We start from the raw sequence: 24316 nt of genomic DNA, 5'->3' as shown, positions 1-24316 counted from the left end.
ATTGTGCAGATTTTGATATCGATGAGACAATTAGCACATTGTGGTTGTCAGGTGCTGCTTTGAGAGCAATCTTTCTTGATGCATTGCAGATCGCTTGTGATCAATACAATGCTTTCTCACATAAATATGGGGGGAGAGAGAGAGAGAGAGAGAGAGAGAGAGAGGAGACATTTATAGGGATATTAATGTAGGTAAAGGTTTCCATTGATTGAAGGGCACTTTACCTATAATTATGAGAACCCAGAAGTTAAAAGGAACGTAGAATCCACAACCCGTACAAGTGGCTCTTGGTAGGGAAAAGAGAGAGGAGGCTCCGAGTGGCGAAAGGTACACACCTCATGGGGTATACATGACACATACACATGGACAATCTACAGGGGAAGGAACGAATATTTTGATTTCTCACTCCCAAGTTTGCAACTTTTTTGTTCAACATGTCAAAAACTTGAAAAATACTAATAGCACATCCACAGTAATGATTCATGAAGGGTCAAACAAGCAATTTAGACATTCACAACATGAACCATGTTTCAAAAATTTGAAAGGGAAGTATATTGACTTTGTGTTTGTGCGCATGTGTGTGTGGACTTGACATGTGTAACTCTTTCATCATCAATGTTGGCTTGGTCGTTAGGGTTGTGTAACCTACAAGTTTGTTTCTCATCCGAATTCACTGTGGGTTGTTTTACAACCCTTCAGCACACACGTGCACAAACGAGCAATTAGATTGGTCAATGATGTCACATGGGAAGGCGAATGGTATTCTTAATGATGCTTGTAACAACTTCCGTATCTTTGAGACAATAAGTAAGTTCGTGAGCATAAAAGGGGTCAGAAATTATTCTCTCAATTATTGGAAGAGGCTAGCCTATCAAAGTATGTACTTGGGGCTGTCTGCATTTGTATATCTTATATCTTGAGCCACATTTATTCCCTTAATTATTGAAGGAGATTAGCCTCTATCAAAGAATGTATTTGCGGTTATCCGCATTTGTAATCTTAAACCTTGAGCCACAACATTCAGTGTGTCCCCTAATACACAATCAAACGCCCTCCTAAAAATGGGACGACCACAAAAGCAAACCAAACCGCCTCACATGGAGCACCGGACTTAAAAAACAATCAAATAAAGAGCAACTCCAAAACCTCTCTCTCTCTCTCTCTCTCTCTCTCTCTCTCTCTCTCTGGGTGTGTGCTCGCACGCGCGCACATAAACACAATTGCTGTAAAACTTGATTGTGTTCTTGACTAAATTAAGAGCAAGATTTTGCAAACTATCAAGGACCATATCCTTTGTGTATTTGAAACCTCTTTTAACATCCACAACAAAATTGCTAGTAAAATTGCATTCGAATATGTGACTTAGTCAACCTTCAATAGAGGATACGACGAGCGTCAGTGTGTAGTCATGGGTTTCCACCATAGCTTGCTTATTCTTATCTTTGTATCTTCGGAAAGAGTGGAACAGACCAACATGCAACAACTGAACTAGATACTTTAGATCACCGACATTCTTCAATGTCCATATCATTACAATTTGCTTACTTACAAATTAGGTCACAAGAGTAAAGCACATGACGGATTCTCGTGCTAGTGTAAATCAAATACAAAATCCTGTACATAAGGGTAAAGACCTAGCATGTAGAAATGTAGGTGGAAATTAAGGGCTTATATATTGCAGAGCTCTTTATCAGTTGTGAAATTTCTTGTGCAAGAACTTTAGTTTATCCCCAAAAGAAAAGGCCATGTGTTCAAGTCTCAGCGCTAACCGCTCCAAAGGAGAGCCGATGCCCAAGGGGTAGCCAATCCTCCAAAGATCCAGTGTAGGCGGAAGTGAATAGTTCCAAACAGGGAAATAACTTTCACCAAATGGTCGTTTACATGAGTTTGAATTCAAACAGGGAAATAACTTTCACCAAATGGTCGTTTACATGAGTTTGAATTCAAATCCTCGGAAGAACAAAATAGTTTGTGTTTTCATGACTTTGAACGTACAAAAGGTCCCTGTTTGAAGGTCTTTAGGAGAGACTGTCATCTCTTTTTACAAACAGAGCAATAAAATGTAATATTTTAGATTCTTAAAAAGAATTGTCTATATAACCAGCATAGAATGTAAAGGTTCCTTCCCACTATATACAACATCTGAGGGTACATGACACTGCTTTACCTCTTGTTGGCAATTTGAATAGTTTCTGTCTTCAAAACGTGCAAGAGAACTTGAGAGCTTTCTACGATCTGTACCTCACGATGCCATGAAAGAATCCAATTAATCGAATCCGTCACAAATTTACAAAAATCCTAGTGGCATTAGTAAAGAGACTCACTTTGCCATAAGCAGCCTCCACATCTTCAATTGTCTTGTCATATTCATTGATGTAAGCATACTTGCTTGATAAGCTTTCGTCGATCTCCCCCAATCGCTTGGTTAGAACCACCATGTCTTTTTGGATGCGAGCCTTCTCATCTTCTTCTGCTTGCAAAATCTCCATAAGCTCACCTCTCTTTGACCGAAGCTCATCAATACCTGACCCAACACATTCTGATTAATTAAAGCCACTAGGCTCAAATGGTAGATAAATGCGCGCACACACACATAGCGTGAGAGCTTTACAAGAGAGCATAGGACCAAGAGATCAAGAGCTCGGTTGCCAAATTTTGTTGTATTACATGGCAAGACTTGTAAAATGGGGCTGCCAAATTTGACTCAAGTAGTCAAGGAGCCCAGTGCCATGACCACTTGGCCCACAAAGAGAGAGAGAGAGAGAGAGAGAGAGAAGAAAACAGAACTTTTAACGTCGTAGGAAAAATCCCAAGAGATCTCAAAGATCTATCCGACGAGCCTTGAACACAAGGCAACACACAAAAGAGGGAGTAGAAAAGTAAGCCTACGCTACCTATCTAAACATTACATCCATAGTACAAACATGCAAGTATCACAGAACTATCTTCTCTCTATTCAGTGTCTCCTTCATGGCAAGATGGTATGATGTCTTGGCATCCGCCTCCGATACAGCTCAATCATAGCTCTAATCTGTTTGTGATGTGGGCGTCGGAGTCTCCTCCTGGCATTTTTTACGCTCGTGCGCCCGGGGGGGGGGGGGGGGGGGGTTTCCCTCAAGTACCCAACCATCCCCAAGGACGCACAGTACTCGGGTAATATAGAGAGAGAGAGAGAGAGAGAGAGAGAGAGAGAGAGAGAGAGAGAGAGAGAGAGAACGTTGAATTATCTCCATAGTGTAATCCTCAAGCTCACTCCTTGGCATGCTCCTTGGCATTCGCATTATTTTACGTCTTCTTCAAAGCCCAGATCCAGCTCTTGTTGTTAAGGACGGAAAGACAATTGAATGACTCTCTGGTTGCAAACCTGCACGTAACAAAGTGGCCGACAAAAGATCATGTATCTCATGAAAGTGCCTCTAGCTCAGTACATTAGTGATCAAACATGAATATTCATTCTCGTGCACAAACACAAGTATATTAGTGAGAGAGTGTATGCGTGAGTAAGCGAATGTGTGTGTGTGTGTGTGTGTGTGTGTGAGAGAGAGAGAGAGAGAGAGAGAGAGAGAGAGAGAGAGAGATAAGTAGAAAGCGAGAGTCCAGAGCTCGTTGCATGCTCTTTCCGCATCCCCCCCCCCCCAAAAAACAGGTAAAAAGAGCTCACTGCCCACGAATTGCAACGCATTTTATGGAACTCCCACGCTACAGGGTTGCTGCCACCTGTTCGTTCGCCCATCCCCTTTAGGCCTCATTTTTAAATCCGCAAAAGACATAAAACAAAGATTTAGTAGACCCCCCCCTCCATGTAGACATGCCATTCACCGTCGCACACGAGAGTACAATCACCAAGCATGTGCTAGCACATATCCTAATCCATATCGGGTTTCAGACAACAATCATCAATCACATTCACATCCTGGTCCTCACCGAACTTCAAATGCAAACCATGATCCCCCACTAAATCCGTCTAGCCATCACATCCAGGCCTCCCTAACAGATGTCTTGATAGTCATGACCTCTTCCTGTTGTGTTGGTCTCACTCTGCATGGGTTTTTTAAGAGGTGAACTCCCCATAACAAATCAATGGTATGGTCTATCGGTCATCTAGGAGGAAGCTCGCTGAGAAAGCCTTCTGAAACACAATCTTCATGAGACTTAAGTAAACTCAGACATTCTACCTCTAGCTCAGATAAATAAGGCAAATGAAAATGGTGTAAGCAGAAATGTATATTCTCATTGATTTACAAATGACAGACACCAATACGAGTGGGGCAGACTCCCCTTTGAGTTTTACATCAATGACAAGATACTTGCCCCAACTTTTCTAACTGTAGTTTCTGAGCCGGAGAATCCACTATGACACTATCTATTCTTGTGGTCAACAAGAGAACATCACACCCCACCAGAGACATAATATAAAAATCCTCCTAACCCAGGTACCCTTGAACACGCAAGCAGGGATTGCCGATCAAAGGTGTTACTGCAGCCTCATGCCCCGGTACCGCTAGAGTCGCATCCATCTGTGGCCCCATCTCTTCATGCTTTATTCCCAACCGTGCCACCATAACTGATAAAATAAAGTTCCTTTAGGCGTGCAAAGATCCTTCTATTAGTTTTTGAAATTTCCCAACAGGCTAGATCTTCCCCTAGTGCAAGATTACATGGTAAAAGAGAAAAAAAGGGGGAGACTCTCCCATGCTAAACAAATAAATATAGGACGACTACATCAGACAATGGGAGGGGGGAAATCCCACGCAGGTGGCTCACTAGATACCCTAGCCCACCATGAAGAAATGCCCTTCTTGCCACGGTTGTATGAAAGCTTGGTGCTATCTCTCTCTCCTTTGTCGAAGCTATCGTGCATCCTGTCATATGTCATACTGGCCTCGGAGAGTGTGTATCAGCTTCAACCAGAAGACACGTATTGTCACTGTTGGAGGCTCAGGCCTGACCTAAGAAACTCTGTAAGAGTGGGCCTGCCATACAAACCATTGGCCCAAGTTATTGATCAACTCCCATTTACAGTCTCTCTTCTGTGTCCCAAGCTGCTATCGAAAAATAAGGCATCGATTGCTGCTGAGGACGACCCGTTAGGAGCCTAATCCCAAAACTGTCACACTCATGTCTCATATCAATGAGCTCAATGCTTTCATCATCATGTGGCGTCCCCTATAGATATGCTTCCTCTGCTCACCCTTCCCTCCTTGTGGCAAGGTTCCCAGAAGAGAGATTCCTTTTCCGTGCTTCCTCTTTGAGAGCGAGATAGCCGCCCTGCTTTTCTTTTATCCTCCTCGCCCTACTTCGTGTCTCCTTCCACACACCCACGCTATCTCTATATTCATTGCCATCAATTTCAATTTTAGCATCAAATTTATTATTCTCCTGTGTTGCATTGCCCGAAAGATGATCCTCCAGGACTAAATCTGCTACTTCCAAGGCTGCATCTGCTTCGGCTTTAGTTCTTGTATAAATTTGTTCCCAAGATTCATCATAGCTAAGTACTTGCGACTGATCTCCATCACCTTTACTGAAAGTAATCCGGCTCTTCTCAAAAATTTACTTCATTCCCAAGTCCATAATCCTTGAGCTTCCGTGAATGAATCCATCAGCAAAATAGTCGCACTGTATGGGATATGTTTCTGCCAGCTCCCGAACTTGATCTCTGAACTCGGAACCTACAACTTCATCAAAAGTTGAAACCATTCGACCTTCTGGAGCCCCTCATGCAAGGCAACATTCTGGAACCCCTCGACTCTTCATCTCTGCTTCATAGCATGCAAGGCAACCTTCTGAATCGTGCCCTTGAAAAACACCACACTGTTCACACACGGCAGTGCCATCTCTACCACATCATCAATCTGCTCTTTCGACTTCATGGCTTCCGCATCGAGCAAACATCCTTTGACCAATTCAAGCATCTTTGAAAAATCTCGAGCTACCAGATTTTTATCAAATCCTTTGGAAGTTAATGCTTCCATAAGCTTCATCATCTGCTCTAAATTCTCCATTTGCACCTCCCACCCCAGCTCGCTTCGCGTCGGGTTCACCAAAGATGTTGAGGGATATGGGTTCGAGAGGTGAGCCGAGAAGGTGCGGGGCCTCTAGCTATGAGAGATGGAAGAGAGAAATTAGTAGAGACAGATAGATGAATGCCAACAGGAACCCAAAATGAGCACTATATCATTAGAACTATGTACAAGATGTGGTCTGATTGACCTCTAACTATCAGCACAAATAAAAACACTGAGTAAAGTTTAATCAACAACTCTAGCATTGACAATCAATTAAAACCGCCGCTTCGCTCCCAATCGATCATGATATCGGAGTCTTCTCGATACATGTCCAAGCCCTCATAGGCGCATGCACTCAAGCCTCTCAAAATGAACATAGATTGGCCCCTGCTCCAAACCTTGGTAAGTGCCCATCTACTGTTGAGCTCACCCTTACTTTCCCAAAGCCTCTCTTTCTTTTCTGTCTTTAGCACTCCTGCACCCTTGAACAAGAGAACTGTCCTTCTATCCTTTTGCTTCTTCGAACATGTAAACCTAGCTTAAATTCCCTGCAACCCTGATGCCCTTGTATCTCCCAAGTATGATAGAAAGAGATTATCCTCTCCCCTTCTTGCCATACTGCTCCTCGTTCCCTGGTAGCAGCTCGCATGAGTTCCCTCTCCCACTCCTCTTTCATGTTCCCTAAGATAACTCCAATTCCACTTTATTCCACTATCTTGACAAGGTTGAGAGAGAGAGATCTTTTTGCCTTGCTTTTTATCCGCTTCCTTTGCTCACCCTTCCCTTCTTGTGACAAGGTTCCCGAGAGAGATTTCTTTTCCGTGCTTCCTCTTTGAGAGCGAGATAGCTGCCCTGCTTTTCTTTATCCTCCTCGTTCTTTGTCACATCTTGGTTCGTATCCCCTTCACACCCGTTATACCCATTATCTCCCTTTTTTTCTCTTGCGTGACTGGTGGCACATAAACTCGCTTGATGACATGGTAGCCGCCCCTCGGATCAGCACCAGCGCCGTGACTGATGGGCACATAAACTCGCTTGATGACATGGCAGCCGGCCCTCGGATCAGCACCAAATCGCGCGAAAAAGGATCAAAGTGGAGCAACCCAACCTGCTCATCAGCTTTCGCTCCTTCATCGAGCTTGTCCGAGCATCGTAGCTGATGCTACATCTTTATCATGCCTTTGCGCAGCCTCTACTCGATTTCGCCTCCTATTTTCCCCTTATTTTCACATTATTACCCCTCTTTAACCCTATTGGGCGGCCACTGCACCTTGGGCGGCAACATTTGGCTTATGGGCGGCCACTTTCATTGGGCAGCCATTGTAAGGCCATTGCCTTCAAGGTGCAAGCTCAAGTGATAGCAGGCCTTCTCTTTGCATTCGGTTAAAAGAGCAAGAGCTTCCTAGCCACAGCCGTAATGGGCATATCCAACAATCAACATGTTCCAATAGACGACATTTTGAATTGAAAGCTCACTAAGAACTTTATGTGCTTTCATAAGGGAACCACATTTGACATACATCTCAACTAAAGCATGGTCAAGCACAACATGCTTCAACATGCTTTTCCAATAGCCACAGGCCGGCTTACTTAATTCTACCAAACACGGCATTTTTCTCCAGCAACCCCCTGACTAGCATTCACTCCGTGAATTCTCTCCACCATGTCAATAAATTGCATAAGGCCACTTGCATTTAAGGTGTAGACATAGTTGAAAGCATTTGGAGAGAGATCTCTCCCTTCGCATCATGACCACAGCTATGCTGGGCCTATTATCAATCAAAGCATTCCAATTGTTGACATTCCGGATGTTAAGAACTACTTGTGCTTTCATAAAAGCATCATATTTACCATAGCCAAGCACCCTATTTGGCTCGGATATCGACCAAAGCAGTGCGAGCATAACTTTAATTGAATCCGCTTCATTTTACCCTGCTCATGGATGAATGGGACTGTGAAAAAAATAAACCGGCTATAAGTTGTGCAATGAATGCCCGATTTGAGCACATACTCAAGCCCGTACCAAGTGCTATCACCTGGAACCCTATCAAATGAAGCAGATCACTCAAGCACGTATCTCAAGTCCGGTCTAAAGATAGCATATCCGGCCCCTGGAAAATACCAAACTGCCCATAACTTCTCCATCCAGACTCCAATCAACGAGTCCTAAAGACACGCTTGTAGAGCATTCCGAGTACTACTTTCTTAGCCCATAAGATTTCATTTTGACAACTTTGAGAATCTCCACTTACAGCACCAAAAATACAATTATTGGCTTTTAAAACATCATTTGGCTCATTTAACAATACATTAGCCAATTATTGTGCCCTACTCATTGCTTAATTAACCTATACACTTCAACCAGATTCAATCCATCTCTTTCATTCCTATTTCTCATTGTAGAAGCACAACGACACAACATCGGAAGCAGGGTTCTTCTTTAACACACATTTCCACATTATTTTATAAAGTTATGGGGCTTGACGTCTGCCTATGCTCGACCCAGCTTTCAAATGGTATATAAGAGCCCCCAAGGGTCATCCATAGAAGCATAAGTTCCGTACCCAAACCATGGGCAGCAGTCGCCTTTAGCGTTTTCAGCCATCAGCACTCCTAGCGTTTCCTCTCACGAATCGTTTCTAGAAACACCCTCGGACTTGGCATTTTTAGCCTCAGCTGGCAAATCACTTAGTGATTCCAATTTTCAGACTTCAAGCCTAATGTTTTTAGTTTTCAACCCTTAGCCTTGCAGATTCAAGCATCTACCGCAAGATCCCATCAACATCGTATTCGGGATACACTTGGTAGCTGCTCTAAATGTGTTTAGCCGGTTAATGCAAAATCCCAGGTTTATGGAGTTTCTGCAAGTTCCACTAGAGTCACAGTAGGTAAGGCAACATTCTCATCAAGCAGAGCCCATTGAGGCTTGGTCCCAAATGTGTTCCAGTAGGAGAGAGAGCATTCTCATGTTGTGGAGTCACAGGAGGCTCCAAGGCAAACCCTTTCTGTCCATGACGCCAATTCCTCAGGCTTTACTAGTTCAGCCAGCCACCTTGGAGCCTCGAAATGTTGGTCTAAATGGACAGGGAACTACCTTCCAAGCTATGCATCAGCTATTTCCGCCACCTACGGTACATCCTAGGTATTTAGGAGGTGGATCCGTGTTTCAAAGCATGGCTATTATGCGCCTGGAATCAGCAGTATATGCCAGGAACAGTGTTTCGGGGTATGCAAGGCATAAAGCCAAACCCCATGTATGGTAATGTTGGCTCACAGCCAGGGTTTCATAGTACTTAGGGCCAGTTTGGGGTGCCACAAGGCAATTTTGGTATGGCATGCTTTTCCAATGTCACATAAGGTTACTTAACTTCACTTGAAAAGAGAAACTGAACAAAACGGCATGGGGGCCCTTGAGGGTGGTTGGGACCCGACATGCCGTGTCGTCTCTTTTCTCTCTCTCTCTCTCTTCGCGTCTCCCTCCTTCATTGCGTTCAGTTCAGTTTCTCTTATCGAGTGAAGTTAAATAACCTTGTGTTTGTGCCGAGTACTAGATCCCAGCACTTCCACTACACCTGACATTGGTATCAGAGCTCTGTGCATGTTTCGGCTTCACGAACTTAAGGAAAGGACCAAGAATCCCAAGTACCCAAAATACCAAGAACCCCAAGTACTCAAAGTACCAAGAACCTAAGCAGGATCAAGAAACCAAAGAATCTCCCTTTGGTTATTTTTTCTCAAAGAAGTTTCGCATCCTTGCCCCAGACTTATTAGCCACTCCCACCCTTGGTCCATCACGCATCCAGCACGCTCCCATCTTCATCGCTATGTCTTTGAACAAAGATCGACATCAAATACATGAAAACCCAAATCTTGATTACCAAGATTTGCTCGCCTTGAATGCGGATATGGAAGGAGTTGGAGAAAGGATCCCTAACCCTTTTCTGGATTCGCATTCGCATGTAGTGTGCATCCACTTCCGTCGACAAGCAACCCTTGGATTTTTCTCCGAGCACCCTTACCTTTCATCTTCACTTGCAATGTTTTCACGACAGGACTATTCGAGTGGTCGTACTTGCTCGCAAGGCAAAGTCAACACCGAGGCTTGTATTCTGCGACAGTATTAAGGCTACCTAGTAACTTGTTTGGTCGGTGTTTATATCGTAACAATACCTACATCCGCAATATCCACCAGTTTGGAGGAGTTTCATGGTTTATGCATCCACGAGCATCAAAAGCATTCAACATCAGCAATACAGGAAGCATCCCCAAAAGAAGTTTGGCAGTTGTGCCTCACCTTTAACAAGGGGGATGTCACGTGCACATTGCACTTGCGCCACGTGGACAAGCTTCTGCTACAGTCTAGCGTCAATCGTAGTCTAGCGTAGGACCTAGCCTGGCACTTTGTGAGCCTCTAGCAATACGTGCATGCCCAGGCAAGTCATAGTTGCACCCTCTCTTGCACAGTACAACATTTCAGCATATAGGCATTTTACGGTTTACCACGTGTGAACCGCCTCTTCAAGCCATTTATCAAGTAATGACCCTTCAGCTTCACTTTTGTCAAGGTCATGGAGGCTGATTTATGCATACTCGATCAGCATGGAAATCACTATCTAGACAGCCCTAGAGGAACGCTAGGAAGCAGAAGAGGCAGAGGAAGCAGAAGTACCAAGTACCCACAGATCAGTACTAGCATTTTCAGCCCTTCTTAGTTCAGCATTTTGCCCAGTAGATCAGCGCTTTCAGCACCAGTAGATCAGCCATTTCAGCATTTCAGCACAAGTAGATCAGGGTTTCAGCCCAATACAAGTAGCGTTTTCAGCATTCAGTCATAGCGCCGCAGTACAAGCATCTCTACCAAGTATCGTCATTGAAGTACACCTCGTCGTCGTGGCAGTACAAGCATCTCTACCAAGTATCGTCGTCGAAGTACACCTCGTCGTCCTTGCAGTACCCCAACATCTAGCACACTTGCATTTTGGCTTGGCTCCTGCCTAGCTCAACGTAGGGATCATCAATACCTCTGTATCCTCAGCACCCAAGTACCTTTAGTTCCCAGCAGTACCCGCAATACCAAGCACCAAAGTACCCCACAGTACCAGGCACGAAGTCCCCGTAGTATCCAGTCTTTAGCCTCGCAGTATCAAGCACCTCCACCAAGTACCCATCAACACCTCAGCAGTACCCAATATCAGTAGCATCAAGTACCCATTAGCATCTCAACATCTCATCATTTAGCATCATTGTATCAGCATTTTTGTGCAAAAAATGAAGCAAGCACTTGCTCTGGCAGCAAAAACTCGTTGATGCTGCTGCCCGCAAACCACCCCCCCCCCCACCCCCCCCCCTGCCATCGCTGCCCTCGCGCTGCTCTCCCCCCTGCGCCCCTTTCCCTGCCCGCTGTTGTGCGCAACTGACCTCGCTGCTGCCCATCCCGCTACCCACTGCGCAGCCCAACGCCCACTGCCCACTGTACAGTCCCCGCTCGCTACCCTCTGTCCCTTCCCCCGCCTGCTACCCACTGCACAGTCCCCGCTCGCTGCCCACTGCTCTTCCCCCGCCCGCTGCCCGCTACAGTTCCCCCGCCCGCTACCCACCCTCCCCCCGTCGCTTCCCTGTCCGCCCGCCAACATAGCCTCTCCTGCTTGTCAGGCCACACCAGCACATTCGGCGTGCTTGGTCCAGCGGGAGTTTTCCCCTCGTCGTCGTTCTCCGCCTCTTCTACACAGCAGCAGACACAGATGGAGGCTCAAGCTTCGCCACACGGGAACTCCAGTGAAGTCCCCTCGCCCTACCTCGCTGAGCCCACCATTCGACTTGCTCTTTCACCGACAGAGCAAGCGAACCTAGCCGCAGAGGTAGAGCGCCTACAAGCGACTTCTATCATCTGCAAAATTCTCGGCACCAGACCTAGCAGAGGAGAGCTGCGTGATCTTCTCCAGGCCCGCCTTCTCGTAGAGGTGGGCAAGATCTTGGACGTTCAATTCCTCGGATGAGGCTACTATTAGATCGAGTTTGAGACCTCCGAGATGGCGTCCACGGTCATCGCCATGAGCCCCTTGACCATCCGAGCAGTTCGAGCCCACTTTCGACAGTGGAGACATGGTTTTGACCCAGCTTCAAATGTTCTGGTAGAGGAGGCAAACCTTCCCATCTCCGTCTGCTTTCCTGGTTTGAGGAGGGAGTGCCTACCACTTTTGTCCAGGATAGGCTCAGCGATTGGGACTATCATGGAGACAAAGGCGGTCGGCATTCCCTCTGTACGTGTTCTAGTTAGAGACACCCACACTCTCCTGAAGGTCATCTTACTTCCTCGGGTGAGTAGGGGTTGGTTCCGACAAAGCGTGGAGTATTCGGGCCTCCCGAATCAGTGCTTCATTTGTCGACAGATGGGCCATCTCGCAAAGGCATGTCCACGGAGGAGACCTCGACCTGCACCACAGGCACAGAGCCAGCCCTCAAAGACTGGCCAGCAGCAACAGGCAAAGCCATAGAGTACACAGGCAGAGCCACCCTCCCAGCCTGGGGCTCAAGCAGAGGAGGGCTGGCAGCAGGTTCGTGGTCGACGTAGGCAAGGGCCACCGCGCCAACCTAGCATTCAGAGTGGTCCTCAAGCTCTTGCCCAGCAGAAGTGGGTTCCCACGAAAAACCGATTTGACCCTCTTCAACAGGACGAGGTCCCTGCTCCAGCCTCCACCTCAGCCGCACCCTCGACAACCCCCCCTCCTCCCCCCGAGTTCTCCCCTGCTCCCGCTCCCCCCTCCCCCTTCTCCCTCTGCCCCTCCATCTCGCCCTCCATCCTCTGTTGATCCCCCTCGCCCCTCCTCCTCCCCTTCTCCCCCTGCTCCCTCACCTCCTCCAGCTCCAGTCTCACAGCTGCCCTAGGGGGCAGGGTCTTCTTCAGCTGCTAAGAGATCTCTTGACAGCGCATTTGCTACGAGTCGTTTGGCGAGAGAGGAACAGCCTTTCTTGCGACCTCCTCTTCTGGTGCAGACGTCTCCCTTTGCAGCAGTTCCTCATGGTCTGACGAGCTTCAACATTCGTCGTCGTTGGGATTTCTTTGCCTACGACTTTACACGTTTTCTCAACGACCCTTCTCCAGACCTTGAGGCAACCTGCTTCAAAGTTCATGTATTGTTCCTTGCAACTAGGGGGATAGAAGCCTTGGACTCGGCGGTTGGCTTTTCTTCCCCCCTCTGCAGCAGCAAGGACCAAGCTGAGTGGACTATAGACTTAGTGTTGGAGTGGTTGCAGACACAAGCCCTAGAGTTCTCTCATCACATGGGAGATGTAACAGACTTGGACACTCCAAGTCAAGAATCAATCGCGACAGCGCCAAATAACCACTTCAAAACAATTCACAGATCACAATAGATTTGCACTGGCCCGGCGGAGTTCCGTGCCTAGAGATATTGGCCCCAAAGACTGGCGCCCCTTTCGGTATTTCTTTATGTATTAAATCAATGTCAAAGTACAAAGAGCGGTTAGGCTTTCACTCTCAAACTCTGCGTCCAGATGCTCTACAGAGTGAGCCCCTCACCACGTATTTAAAGATTTAATACATAAAGAAATACCGAAAGGGGCGCTAGTCTTTGAGGCCAATATCTCTAGGCACGGAACTCCGTCGGGCCAGTGCAAATCTATTGTGATCTGTGAATTGTTTTGAAGTGGTTATTTGGTGTTGTCGCGATTGATTCTTGACTTGGAGTGTCCAAGTCTGTTACAGGAGACCTAGGAGTTACAAACATGTTTCAGACTCTTTGACCATTGGCCAAGTTTGTTGGGACACCTCCAGACGCAACAGGATGTAGACACATTGTGGTTCACTTTTTTGCTGACACGCAGAGCCCGCCATGCTATGTACACATACATGAGGACTCTTGGACAAAGGAGGCTGCTTTACGCACGGCTCGGTCTTCTTGGGCTTGGGTTGGACTTTCCATGCAGTCACGCCTATCTCGAGGACGCTCAGATGCGGATTACTCCCCATCCAAGCCTGCCTTGAAGATAGCACAGTTAGTTGCTGCGGCAACATCAATTCTCTCTCGCTCCCCATGACGATTGTCTCATGGAATGTACAGGGACTAGGTGGGCCCCAGTTGGCGTCAAAGGGGCCGACTGCGCAGGAGCTTCAGCGATGCCTCGTGGGAGGAGAGATTAAACTTCTTATGCCACACGAGCATCATCTGTGTGAGAGCTGCATTAGACGCTATGGTCAGCTTTTGCGTGGACGGTATGAGACATTTTGATCAACTGCATTTGGACCTGGAGGCATCCAAGGCGGGGTATGTATGACTATTGCGGATTATTTGTAGCAGGCCATTGTGGGCAGAGGGATTATTGTGCCAAGCAGGGCTCAGTGGATCACTATGCAGGTTCAGGGTTGTCTCGTGGGCTTCCTGAACATCTATGCGCCCAATGTGGCGAGTGCACGTGCAGAGTTTTGGTCTCAGATTGTTGAGTCTCTGCCGCAGGCAGAGCAATGGTGCATAGGGGGTGACTTCAACATGTTGGAGGAACCCTCTGACAGGATTGGTGGTAGCCATACTACTCTGCATGGAGTTGAGCTGGCAGCTTGGGAGAGGTTTTGTACGACTCTGCGGGTTACAAATGTGTGGCAGCATTCCAGTTTTGTGAGGCCCCCAGACAACCTGGCCTTCTCTCGCTCGGACCGCAGAGTGGGAGGCGTGAATCTATCTCGGATAGATCGCTTCTACACTAGTGACCACTTCTGTGACTTGGGTGGGACAGTTGGCATTCTGGCAAGGACTTCCTTTTCGAACCATGCTCCAATGATCCTTACAGTGACTGATAGACAGAGGAGGGGGAGCACGATGCTTCGCATCCCAAAGAGGGTTTTGTTGGACTCAGTGCTTAGAGAGCGAGTGGAGGCTCTTTGGACAGAGAGCTTAGACATGCAGGATTCTCCTGCTGACGGAGTGGCCTCTGGACTTGCTCAGCTTAGTCGACTCTATCTCCAGGAGTCTTCGGCTCGCCTGGCTGCAGTGAGAGAGGAGCAGCGGCAACGACAGGGCGTTGCTTCCTTGCAAAGAATGCAGGAGTAGCATCTAGACAGTCCTTGGTTGGAGAAGCAGTTATAGCACGCTCGCTAGGAGCTTGTCAGCACAGAGGAGAGGCACCATGAGTTTGCTTTTCATCGGCAGGCATCTCAGTGGACCCAGGTGGGTGACAGAGTGACAGGCGCTTTCTTTGAGGCAATGGGACCTCGACATTCGCGTGCCAAGGTCAGTCAATTGAGGAGGCCCGATGGGTCAGTTGCTTCAGAGCCAGAGGACATGCGTGCAATTGCCACTGATTTCTACCGTGATCTGCAGACACGTGATCTACTGTCTGCAGAGCCTCCATCAAAGCGTCAGGATGCATGCAGAGAGCAGGTGTGGGCACAGATGCCTTGTCTTGTGACTGAGGAGACGCGCCAGAGGCATGAGCTGCCTTTGCAGCTAGAGGAGCTACACACGGCTCTTAGCGCACTCCCTTGTGGTAGCTGTCCAGGTGAGGATGACTTGACTCCTAGTTTTTTCTTGGAGTACTGGGACTTGCTTGGCCCAGATCTCTGTAGTGCTTTTCAGTACATCCTGCACATAGGAGAGATGCCTGACAACTGAGTGAGGGCCTGATCTACCTCATTCCCAAGGAGGGTGGCTCCTTGGATGAGATTCGACAGTGGCGTCCCATCACCATCTCAACTCAGCCTACAAAATTCTTGCCAAGACTCTAAGTTCGAGGATTCAGCCACTTCTAGAGAGCATCATACATGGGACACAGACAAGTTTTGTCAAGGAGCGTAGTATCCTTGACAACATCTTTACTTTTTGGGAGGCTTCTACCCTAGCGCGGCTCTGTGGTGAGGATCTGGTGATTCTTCTTCTCGATTTTGAGAAGGCCTACGACAGAGTTGACTGGGACTTTCTAGAGGGCACTCTACGCAGGATGGGCTTCTCAGATGCTTGGATCATAGGGGTGTCAGCTTTGTACAGACGGGCACACAATCAGGTACTTTTGTCAAGAGGTAGAGGTGATTGTTTCATGCTCACACGTTCGGTCAGACAGGGCTGTCCTCTTGCCCCCTTCCTCTTTCTGTTCTATGCTTAGACGATGAGCAGATTTTTGGTTTCACAGCAGGTTGGTTTACGTGGCTTAGCACTTCCTATTCGGGGAGATGAGCTACTGGACGCTAAGTTTGCTGACGAGTCAGCCTTGTACTTGGATGGCCAGGAGGCCAACCTTCACAGGTGTGAGCAGGCTCTTGAGACTTTCTGTTGTGCATCTGGAGCATTGATCAACTGGAGAAAGACAGTGGCTTTCTCGGTTGGTAGAGCTCTTATGCCCGATTGGATGCCAGGTGAGGGTTTCAGGTGGATTCCCGCAGGGACTGCAGTTCGGTACTTGGGCTGTCAGGTTGGTTTGGACTTGTCTCCTGAGCAACAGATTGCTCCCCTCCTCCTGTCTATCAGGAGGAAGTTGTTACATTGGAGCTCCGCACGACTTTCTCTGGCAGGCAGAGTTGTAGTGGCCAACCAGGTGTTGTTGGCTACTATGTGGTACATCACCTCTTGCTAGATCTTCTCGAGTTCTTGTATCAGCCAGGTAGAGAGGCTGATCAGGAACTTCCTTTTGTCAAGGCGTTCAAATAGTCCAGGCCAAAGTGGCATGGCAGGTCATCACTCTTCCTTGCTCTCAGGGAGGGCTAGGGATCATAGACCCCGCACAGCAGAGTAGAGCCCTTCTTGGGAAGTTCATCGTCAGAGGACTTCTTCCAGGTGAGGAGCCCTAGAAGGAGTTCTTACTTCAACGGCTTAGTGCTAGGGTGCCTCAGGCTGGAGGCCCCTAGCGACCATCGACTAGATGGATTTTCACAGAGATGCGAAGAGTTGGCTTGTGCAGGAGACTAAAGGAACGCTTCGCTGTGAGTTTGCTCCGATCTTGGGAGAAACTGCGGCGAGGCCTAGAGCAGCGTTAGCCTACTTACACGGAGGAGCGCCTGAGACATCCCCTTGTTTGGAACCCCATGGTTAGCACTCAGAGAGGCCACTTGGTTGGTAGTCAGCCTCATGTTTCCTGGGGTCCCATGGCAGAGGGTCCAGCACGCTCTTTAGGTGACTGGTTACAGTTTTCAGGCTTGTCAGAGGAGCTTCGGGGCTTTCAGCTATACAGGGCATGAGAGGGGTGCAGAGCATGTGTCAGGACATCTCAAAGGCAGTACCAACTGAGTGGCTCACACCTCTGGAGTCAGCAACGCCCAGATGGATGGGAGCCTTCACGCGACTGGAGGTTCTCATCTCAGTTCGGGCTTGCTCAAAGACTGTACCCTCCCTGTTTTTCGAGATACAGGGTGAGAGACGCTTACATCGAGTTGCAGTAGAGGCCCCGCAGGTGGCAAAGTGTTGTTTTCAGAGGATCCGGGTGGTGGGCATCTGTGGGAGGACGTGTGTCATAGATCCTGACCCAGCAGTTCTTGAGTCTGGCCACTGGAGACTGTGGCTTGGAAGAGCTGTCCACTGGCACGTGTACAGTGGGATCCTAGAGAGTGGCTTTGGAGGGACCCTTTCTCCTCTGCAGACCACCCAGGCGTCCCTTTCTTTCAGTACACTGTTCGATTGGGACGTCACATACTGGCAACACAGAGAGAGGTTCGTCCTACTGCAGCACCTCATTGGCAAGAGGAGGGTCTCACAGCTGAGTTCTTGGCAGCTTTTTGGGAGAGGTTGTGGGACTCCAGACAGCCGAGACGAGTCACTTTATTCCAGTGGCTGGTTGCACACAGAGCTACAGTAGTTGGGAGTTGGCTGGTACATAGTGGTCTCTCGGCGGCATGTGCAGCTTGTGACCATCTTGCGGAGAGTCAGCACCACTATCTTTGGGACTGTCCTTTGGCACAGCAGGTGTGGCTTCGGGTTCTTCGGCTGATGCCAGCTCTCTCCACAGCTCGGCAGTACACTTGGGGGGCAGCTGCTTGGTCCACTCTCACGGGCCCGGCACTTCAGTCTGAGCTATCTTCCACCAACACGATGATAGTAATATACGGGGGTCGACCTACAATCCAGCCTCCCACAGAGCTTACTCCATAGGAGTGGTGCAGTGAGAGAGAGGAGTGTTGAGAGCTCATCAGTGGCCTGACACTTTGGTTCATCTGGCGGGCCCGCTGCTTCCGCATCTTCGAGGCTCGCCCTGTACCACCGGCAGAGACCGTTCGCGATCTTTGGCTAGAGCTGATCCATACTCTCAGAGGACAGCTCGAGGGTAACTCCGACCGCATGTGGGAGCGCAGAGAGGCTTTCCTTGGACTCTGGCATCCTGGGCCTTTTTCACCATGGTCCAGGGTGTACTCAGATGGCAATACCGTCCACCTGTGTGGCTTTTCCCTCCTCCGTTTCTTGATTTAGCCTCATTGTACATATGTTGTTTTTTCATTGGGAGAGTCTCCCCATCATGATTGTTGTAGCCCTCTCTTGTAGAGGTGGTTGTAGCCCTATGGGTAGTTTCATTAACTAATAGAAGGATCTTTTTCTCGGGGGGGGGAAAAAAGTACTTGCTCTACCCGACATGCTCTCTCTCTCTCTCTCTCTCTCTCTCTCTCTCTCTCTCTCTCTCTCTCTCTCTCTCATCGTGTTCAATTCAATTTCTCTTTTCAAGTGAAGTTAAGTAACCTTGTGTTTGTGCGGACTACTAGATCTGAGCTAAATCCTTAAACACTTTGCTACACCTGACATCCAATCAACAAGCAAATATGGCATAAGGAGGACAAAATGGTAATGGTCAAGGAGCACAGATGATCCCAACCAATGTATCCATGTGCAAACACTTCCTTATGACAATTTGACAGTGCTTGACAAGCCGAAACCATACAAAGAAGGTGGTGCAACTGTGAAGTTCGACACTTTCAGTGGTTTTGATGACAAGACGAAGGCTCTATCCTTCCTCCAACAGTTTGTGCATATGCAAGGGCGAGGGTGGGGGATTTTATGGAGGCTTCGAAGGTTCAGAAAGCTGCCACTCTCTTAAAAGGAAATGCACGTTCATGGTGGACAACTTTATTAATGCACGGACAAGCACCTGCCACATGGATTTATTTCAAACAAATTTTCACATCTGCAAGGCTGTCAAATGAGTTTGAAGTTGATGTTATGACAGATTGGCACCAACTCAATACTGCTAACTACAAAAATTTAGAGCGTACAATTGGAAGTTTTGTAAAGCGCTACTTCCAGTAACTTCCTACGTATTTGTGCCATTGACAGAGCAAATAGAAAAGTACTCTTGTGGGCTGCCTAAAGGGCTCAGAATTATTGTATAAAGACTAGAGTGGCCACCCTTACTCAACTGATGGAGACTATGAACATTGATAATGCCTTGTTGAAAGGAGAAGGCAACAGATTCAAGGGCAACGTGAAAGGGGGTCAATCAAAAAAATTTAACAAAGAAGTCATTTGCAAAAGTGACTCTTGAAGCTTCCCACGCCTCTGGAAAAGTAGAGAGAGCTCAAGACTCAGCCGACACTTCTAGAGGACGGGCCAAGGAATAGAAAAGACCTGTCTAAAGTCTTTCAAGGAAAAGAAAGCTTTAATGGCTGAAAGAAAATGTTTCATTCGCAAGTAGCTTGGTCACTTTGTTGCCGATTGTCCAAAGAAGAAGGGGCCAGCTGACTCTAATGACAAAGGACAAAGAGGACAGAAAGGAAAGAAGCCCAAATGCACGGCCGGTTTAGTGCCAGATATGGTGGGGGATATGCCAAACTCTTATGCCAATGACCTATGCAGAGCGTGGGGTAAAGTCATGGATCAAGCAACGCTTATCTTCTTTGATCCAAGTGCAAAGGCAAACTTTATCTCACTAGAATTGGCTTTCAAGTTGGCATCACAGTTGAGGCAGGTTTGGCATGTCCTGGCCATGCACAGTCTGTAACTCCCATCGTTGGAAAGTTGTGACTACGCATCTAGTCTTATGAGGATACTAGAGAATTTTATATTATGCCATTGGAAGGCTGCAATGTTTTGTTGGGAATCCCAAGGATGTTCCGTGTACATGGAGTGCTAGATGCTTTTAACAAAAAGATTACTTTTCAGCATAGGGACAAGACTCATATCTTGGATGTAAAGCCGAAAGGAGATTCTATCCCTATTGTATCAGCTTCTGCTATCACTTCTGTAATTAAAAATCATCTTTCTGCGTATTTGATTTTTGCACATGATGTTTCACATAATTGTCAGTCAAATTTATCTTCGTTAAATAAAGAAAGGTCAACTTTTTTGCGAGATCAGCAATTGTTCTTCACCACCATCTCAGTTACCGTCGGAGAGGCCTGAAGATCATGCGATAGATTTGGTGCCACGTTGTAGCCAACTAAATAGGTTTCCGATATTATTATGCTACAAGAGCATCATCTTTGTGAGAGCCGCATTAGACAACATGGCCAGATTTTGCGTGGTTGCTATGAGACATTTTGATCGGTTGCATTTGGACTTGGAGGTATTGTCCCAAGACGGGTACCACGTGCCAATAGAAAAGAACAGACTGAAGAGACTTTTAGCACTTCAATAACAATTGAACTGAAAGAGAGAGACGACACGTGACACGGAGTGGCGGAATTCCACCCCAGAGAGTATTGGCCCCAAACCTTGGCGTCCCTTTCGATATTTCTTTATACTGCATCAACTAAGTACAAGCCGGTACTCCATCCTCTACACCTTCGTCCAAAAGCATGCCAGAGAATGAGCCCATGGCCTCATATTTAAAGGCCCTAGGCCCAAAAACAATTTACATGAAAAGCCTTCAAACTTAAAAGCATCTGGTCCAAAAGCAATGCCCAAAATCTGCTAGCGCGTTTTGCAGGAAATCTGCCGCGTCAGCACTGTCAGCGGAAATTCAGGGTTGTCCGTACAGCTCCCACGTCAGTGGATCACGCGTGTGAGTTTGTGTCCTGCTTTATTTAAATGTAACAATGTCAGACTTTGTAAATAATTAATATATTTAATAGAAAACTATTATCTAATTAGTTGTGTGCACATCAAAATATAACTAGCAATTCTAGGGCCTCAGGTGCGCCCAAATTTGGGCGAGAGCACCTTAGGGAGACCCTACCAGAAAATACCCCTAGTGATTGGGAAATCGGGTCTTCAATAAAGAGGTAGATAGTAGCCTCAGATTTCAGGCTCAGAAGATTACGCGCATCAGTGCAAGCACAAGAATGGAATGGGATCCTTAGGACAGTAATCTTAAGGCTTGCATTATTTTTAAAGCCTTAGGATAAGTCAGTTAAAATATTTTAAATTGTTTGTGCCGGACCAAATGGCCGAACAAGTGCAAACAGGTAATGCCAGAGCAATGCCGGTACGATATTGTACGGGGAAGCAGCTAACATTTCATTAGTTGCATCTATGTGTGCAATTGTGAGTTAATTTGCACATTTCATTAATAGCCTAGAGACTTTTAAATGTGAAAGTTGAATGGTTTTATAGTTATTAAGTGTGACACTTGGCACACTTAGCAATGCAAAGTGACTCTCTCACTCTCACTCTCACCCTCTCTCTTCTTCTAGCGTCCCATTCTTGCTAGAATCTATCAGAGTGTAGCCTCTCCCCCTCTTCTCAGTGTTGGCAGTGCTCCTACCCCCCCTTTTGTGAGTGTGCTCTACGCATTGGAGCCCTCCATGGAAGCTTGAGAGCAACCCCTTGCGACATATGTGGTGGCCTCGTGCTCCCATTGTCTAGAACAAGGGTTCTCATAGCCATAGCCAGCTTTTGGTAAAGATTCATCGGGAGAAGTTGCAACAGGCACTCTCTCCGTAGAGTGTGGTGGCTGTAAATTCTCTGTTTTCAATCCCTAATCATCTCTTTTAGGGTGAATTTCAGCAAAGTACTCATAGAATCTAGTTCTTCTCTACCTACACTATGCGTACACAAAGTTTGGTGCGATTCCATTGCGAAAAAGGTCTCTATTTCGGCATTGGAACGTGCTCAGGTAACATTTTCAAGTTATGTGCAGAAAATTACAACATTTTCAAGTTATGTGCAGAAAATTACAACAAGCATGTGTGCGTGCATTTTGCGTGTTTCTCCCTTGTTTTTTTTGCAAGAATGATTATGCATAAAGCGACACCATTAGCGGAAGTAGACTCTCATTTTTTAGAGCTTCCGTTGAGTTTTATGGAAGATAGACTCTCGCTTCCGAGAGCTTCCCAAAAGCAGAGGGAAAGTCCTCTCAGTACTCAGAGAGTAGTTTTCTCACTCTCTCAATCAGAAGCAAAAAAGAAAGAATAGAGGACGGGCTTTTGCCCCGTTCTTGTGCTTGTAAAGATTCTCCCTTAGTAATAAAGATAATCTCTTTATGGGGGGGGGACCAGCCCCCATCTTTTGGTCCCCAATGATGTGTCAAGCTTTCTCTCTCTCTCTCCAATTCTCTTGAGTATTTGAAGTATAATTAAAAGTCAGTTTACGCTTCCGTATTTTTGTGACGGTGGTATCAGAGCAAGGTCATCTCTCTCTTTCTTAAGGGATTGACAACTCTTGGCAGACTACAGAAATGGAAGGACGTGAGAGAGAGTTCTCTATCCTTCAACAACAGGTGGCAGAGTTGCAAAAAGCTCTCTCCCATCCAAAAGTCCAGAAGATTCTCCATACCCTTGAGAAAGGGAAGGAGAAAGTGCCCCATAACTGTGTCCCTTTATGCATAATCATACCTGCAATAAAAACAAGGGAGAAACATGCAAAATGCATGCACACATGCTTGCTGTAATTTTTTGCACATAACCTAAAAATGTTACCTGAGCACGTTCCAATGCCGAAATAGGGAGCTTTCCAATAACAGGCACCTGAGCTTTCCAATGTTACCTGAGCACGTTCCAATGCCGAAATGTTATGCATGTTACCCTTGAGAAAGGGAAGGAGAAAGTGCCTGTGTCCCTTTATTGCAGGTATGATTATGCATAAAGGTCCCCCCCCATAAAGAGATTATCTTTATTACTAAGGGAGAATCTTTACAAGCACAAAAACGGGGCAAAAGCCCGTCCTTTATTCTTTCTTTTCTGCTTTTGACTGAGAGAGTGAGAAAACTACTCTCTGAGTACTGAGTGGACTTTCCCTCTGCTGTGAGATTTTGGGAAGCTCTCGGAAGCGAGAGTCTATCTTCCACAAAACTCAATGGAAGCTCTCGAAATGAGAGTCTACCTTCCGATAACTGTGTCCCTTTATGCATAATCATACCTGCAATAAAAACAAGGGAGAAACACGCAAAATGCACGCACACATGCTTGCTGTAATTTTCTGCACATAACCTAAAAATGTTACCTGAGCACGTTCCAATGCCGGAATAGAGACCTTTTTCGCGATGGAATCGCACCAAACTTTGTGTACGCATAGTGTAGGTAGAGAAGAGCTAAATTCTATGAGTACTTTGCTGAAATTCACCCTAAAAGAGATGATTAAGGGCTGAAAACAGAGAATTTACAGCCACCACACTCTACGGAGAGAGTGCCTGCTACAATTTCTCGTGACGAATCTTTACCAAAAGTTGGCTATGGCTATGAGAACCCTTGTTCTAGACAATGGTAGCACGAGGCTACCACATATGTCGCAAGGGGCTGCTCTCAAGCTTCCGTGGAGGGCTCCAATGTGTAGAGCACACTCACAATGGGGAGGTAGGAGTGTGCCAACACTGAGAAGAGGGGGAGAGACTACACTCTTATAGACTCCAGCAAGAAGGGGGCGCTAGAAGAAGAGAGAGGGTGAGAGTGAGAGTGAGAGTCACTTTGCATTGGTAAGTGTGCCAAGTGGCACACATACTTAATAACTTTAAAACCATTCAACTTTCACATTGAAAAGTCCCTAGGCTATTAATGAAATGTGCAAATTGACTCACAACAGCACACATAGATGCAACTAATGAAATGTTAGCTGCTTTCCAGCACAATGTCGTACCGGCACTGCTCTAGCATTACCTGTTCACACTTGTCCGACCATTTGGTCCAACACAAACAATTTAAAATATTTTAAGTGATTTATTCTAAGGCTTTAAAAATAATGCAAGCCTTAAGATTACTATCCTAAGGACCCCATCCCATTCCTGTGCTTGCACTGACACGTGTAATTTTCTGAGCCTGAAATCTGAGGCTACTATCTACCCCTTCATTGAAGACCCGATTTCCCAATCACTAGGGCTTTAGGGTATTTTCTGCTAGGGTCTCCCCGAGGTGCTCTCGCCCAAATTTGGGTACACCTGAGACCCTAGAACTGCTAGTTCTGTTCTGATGTGCACACAACTAATTAGATAATTATTTTCTCGTAAATAAATTA

The 24316-nt window shown here is 46.8% G+C and overlaps 1 protein-coding gene across 3 annotated transcripts in view; it reads right to left on the bottom strand.

Annotated features, from left to right (window-relative positions):
* Positions 1-1838: 1838 nt before the first annotated feature.
* Positions 1839-24316, bottom strand: part of LOC147442053 (microtubule nucleation factor SSNA1-like) — a 68047-nt gene continuing 45569 nt past the window's right edge. For 2 of the 3 annotated variants that reach the window (XM_086528379.1, XM_086528380.1), the window contains exons 2-5: positions 3218-3364; positions 2325-2524; positions 2168-2235; positions 1839-2037 (exon numbers count right to left, since the gene is read on the bottom strand). In XM_086528379.1, the coding sequence (XP_086384505.1) occupies positions 2019-2037; positions 2168-2235; positions 2325-2524; positions 3218-3281 (351 nt within the window). In that variant the 5' untranslated portion in view covers positions 3282-3364 and the 3' untranslated portion in view covers positions 1839-2018. The remainder of the gene's footprint in view (positions 2038-2167; positions 2236-2324; positions 2525-3217; positions 3365-24316) is intronic. The other variant, XM_086528378.1, reaches the window with a different exon arrangement.

Source organism: Adiantum capillus-veneris, chromosome 14, assembly GCF_014529385.1.
Source record: "Adiantum capillus-veneris isolate H3 chromosome 14, ASM1452938v2, whole genome shotgun sequence".
Taxonomy (NCBI): domain Eukaryota; kingdom Viridiplantae; phylum Streptophyta; class Polypodiopsida; order Polypodiales; family Pteridaceae; genus Adiantum; species Adiantum capillus-veneris.
The sequence above is the reverse complement of the archived record's forward strand: the minus strand, read 5'-3'. Positions and strand labels throughout refer to the sequence as shown.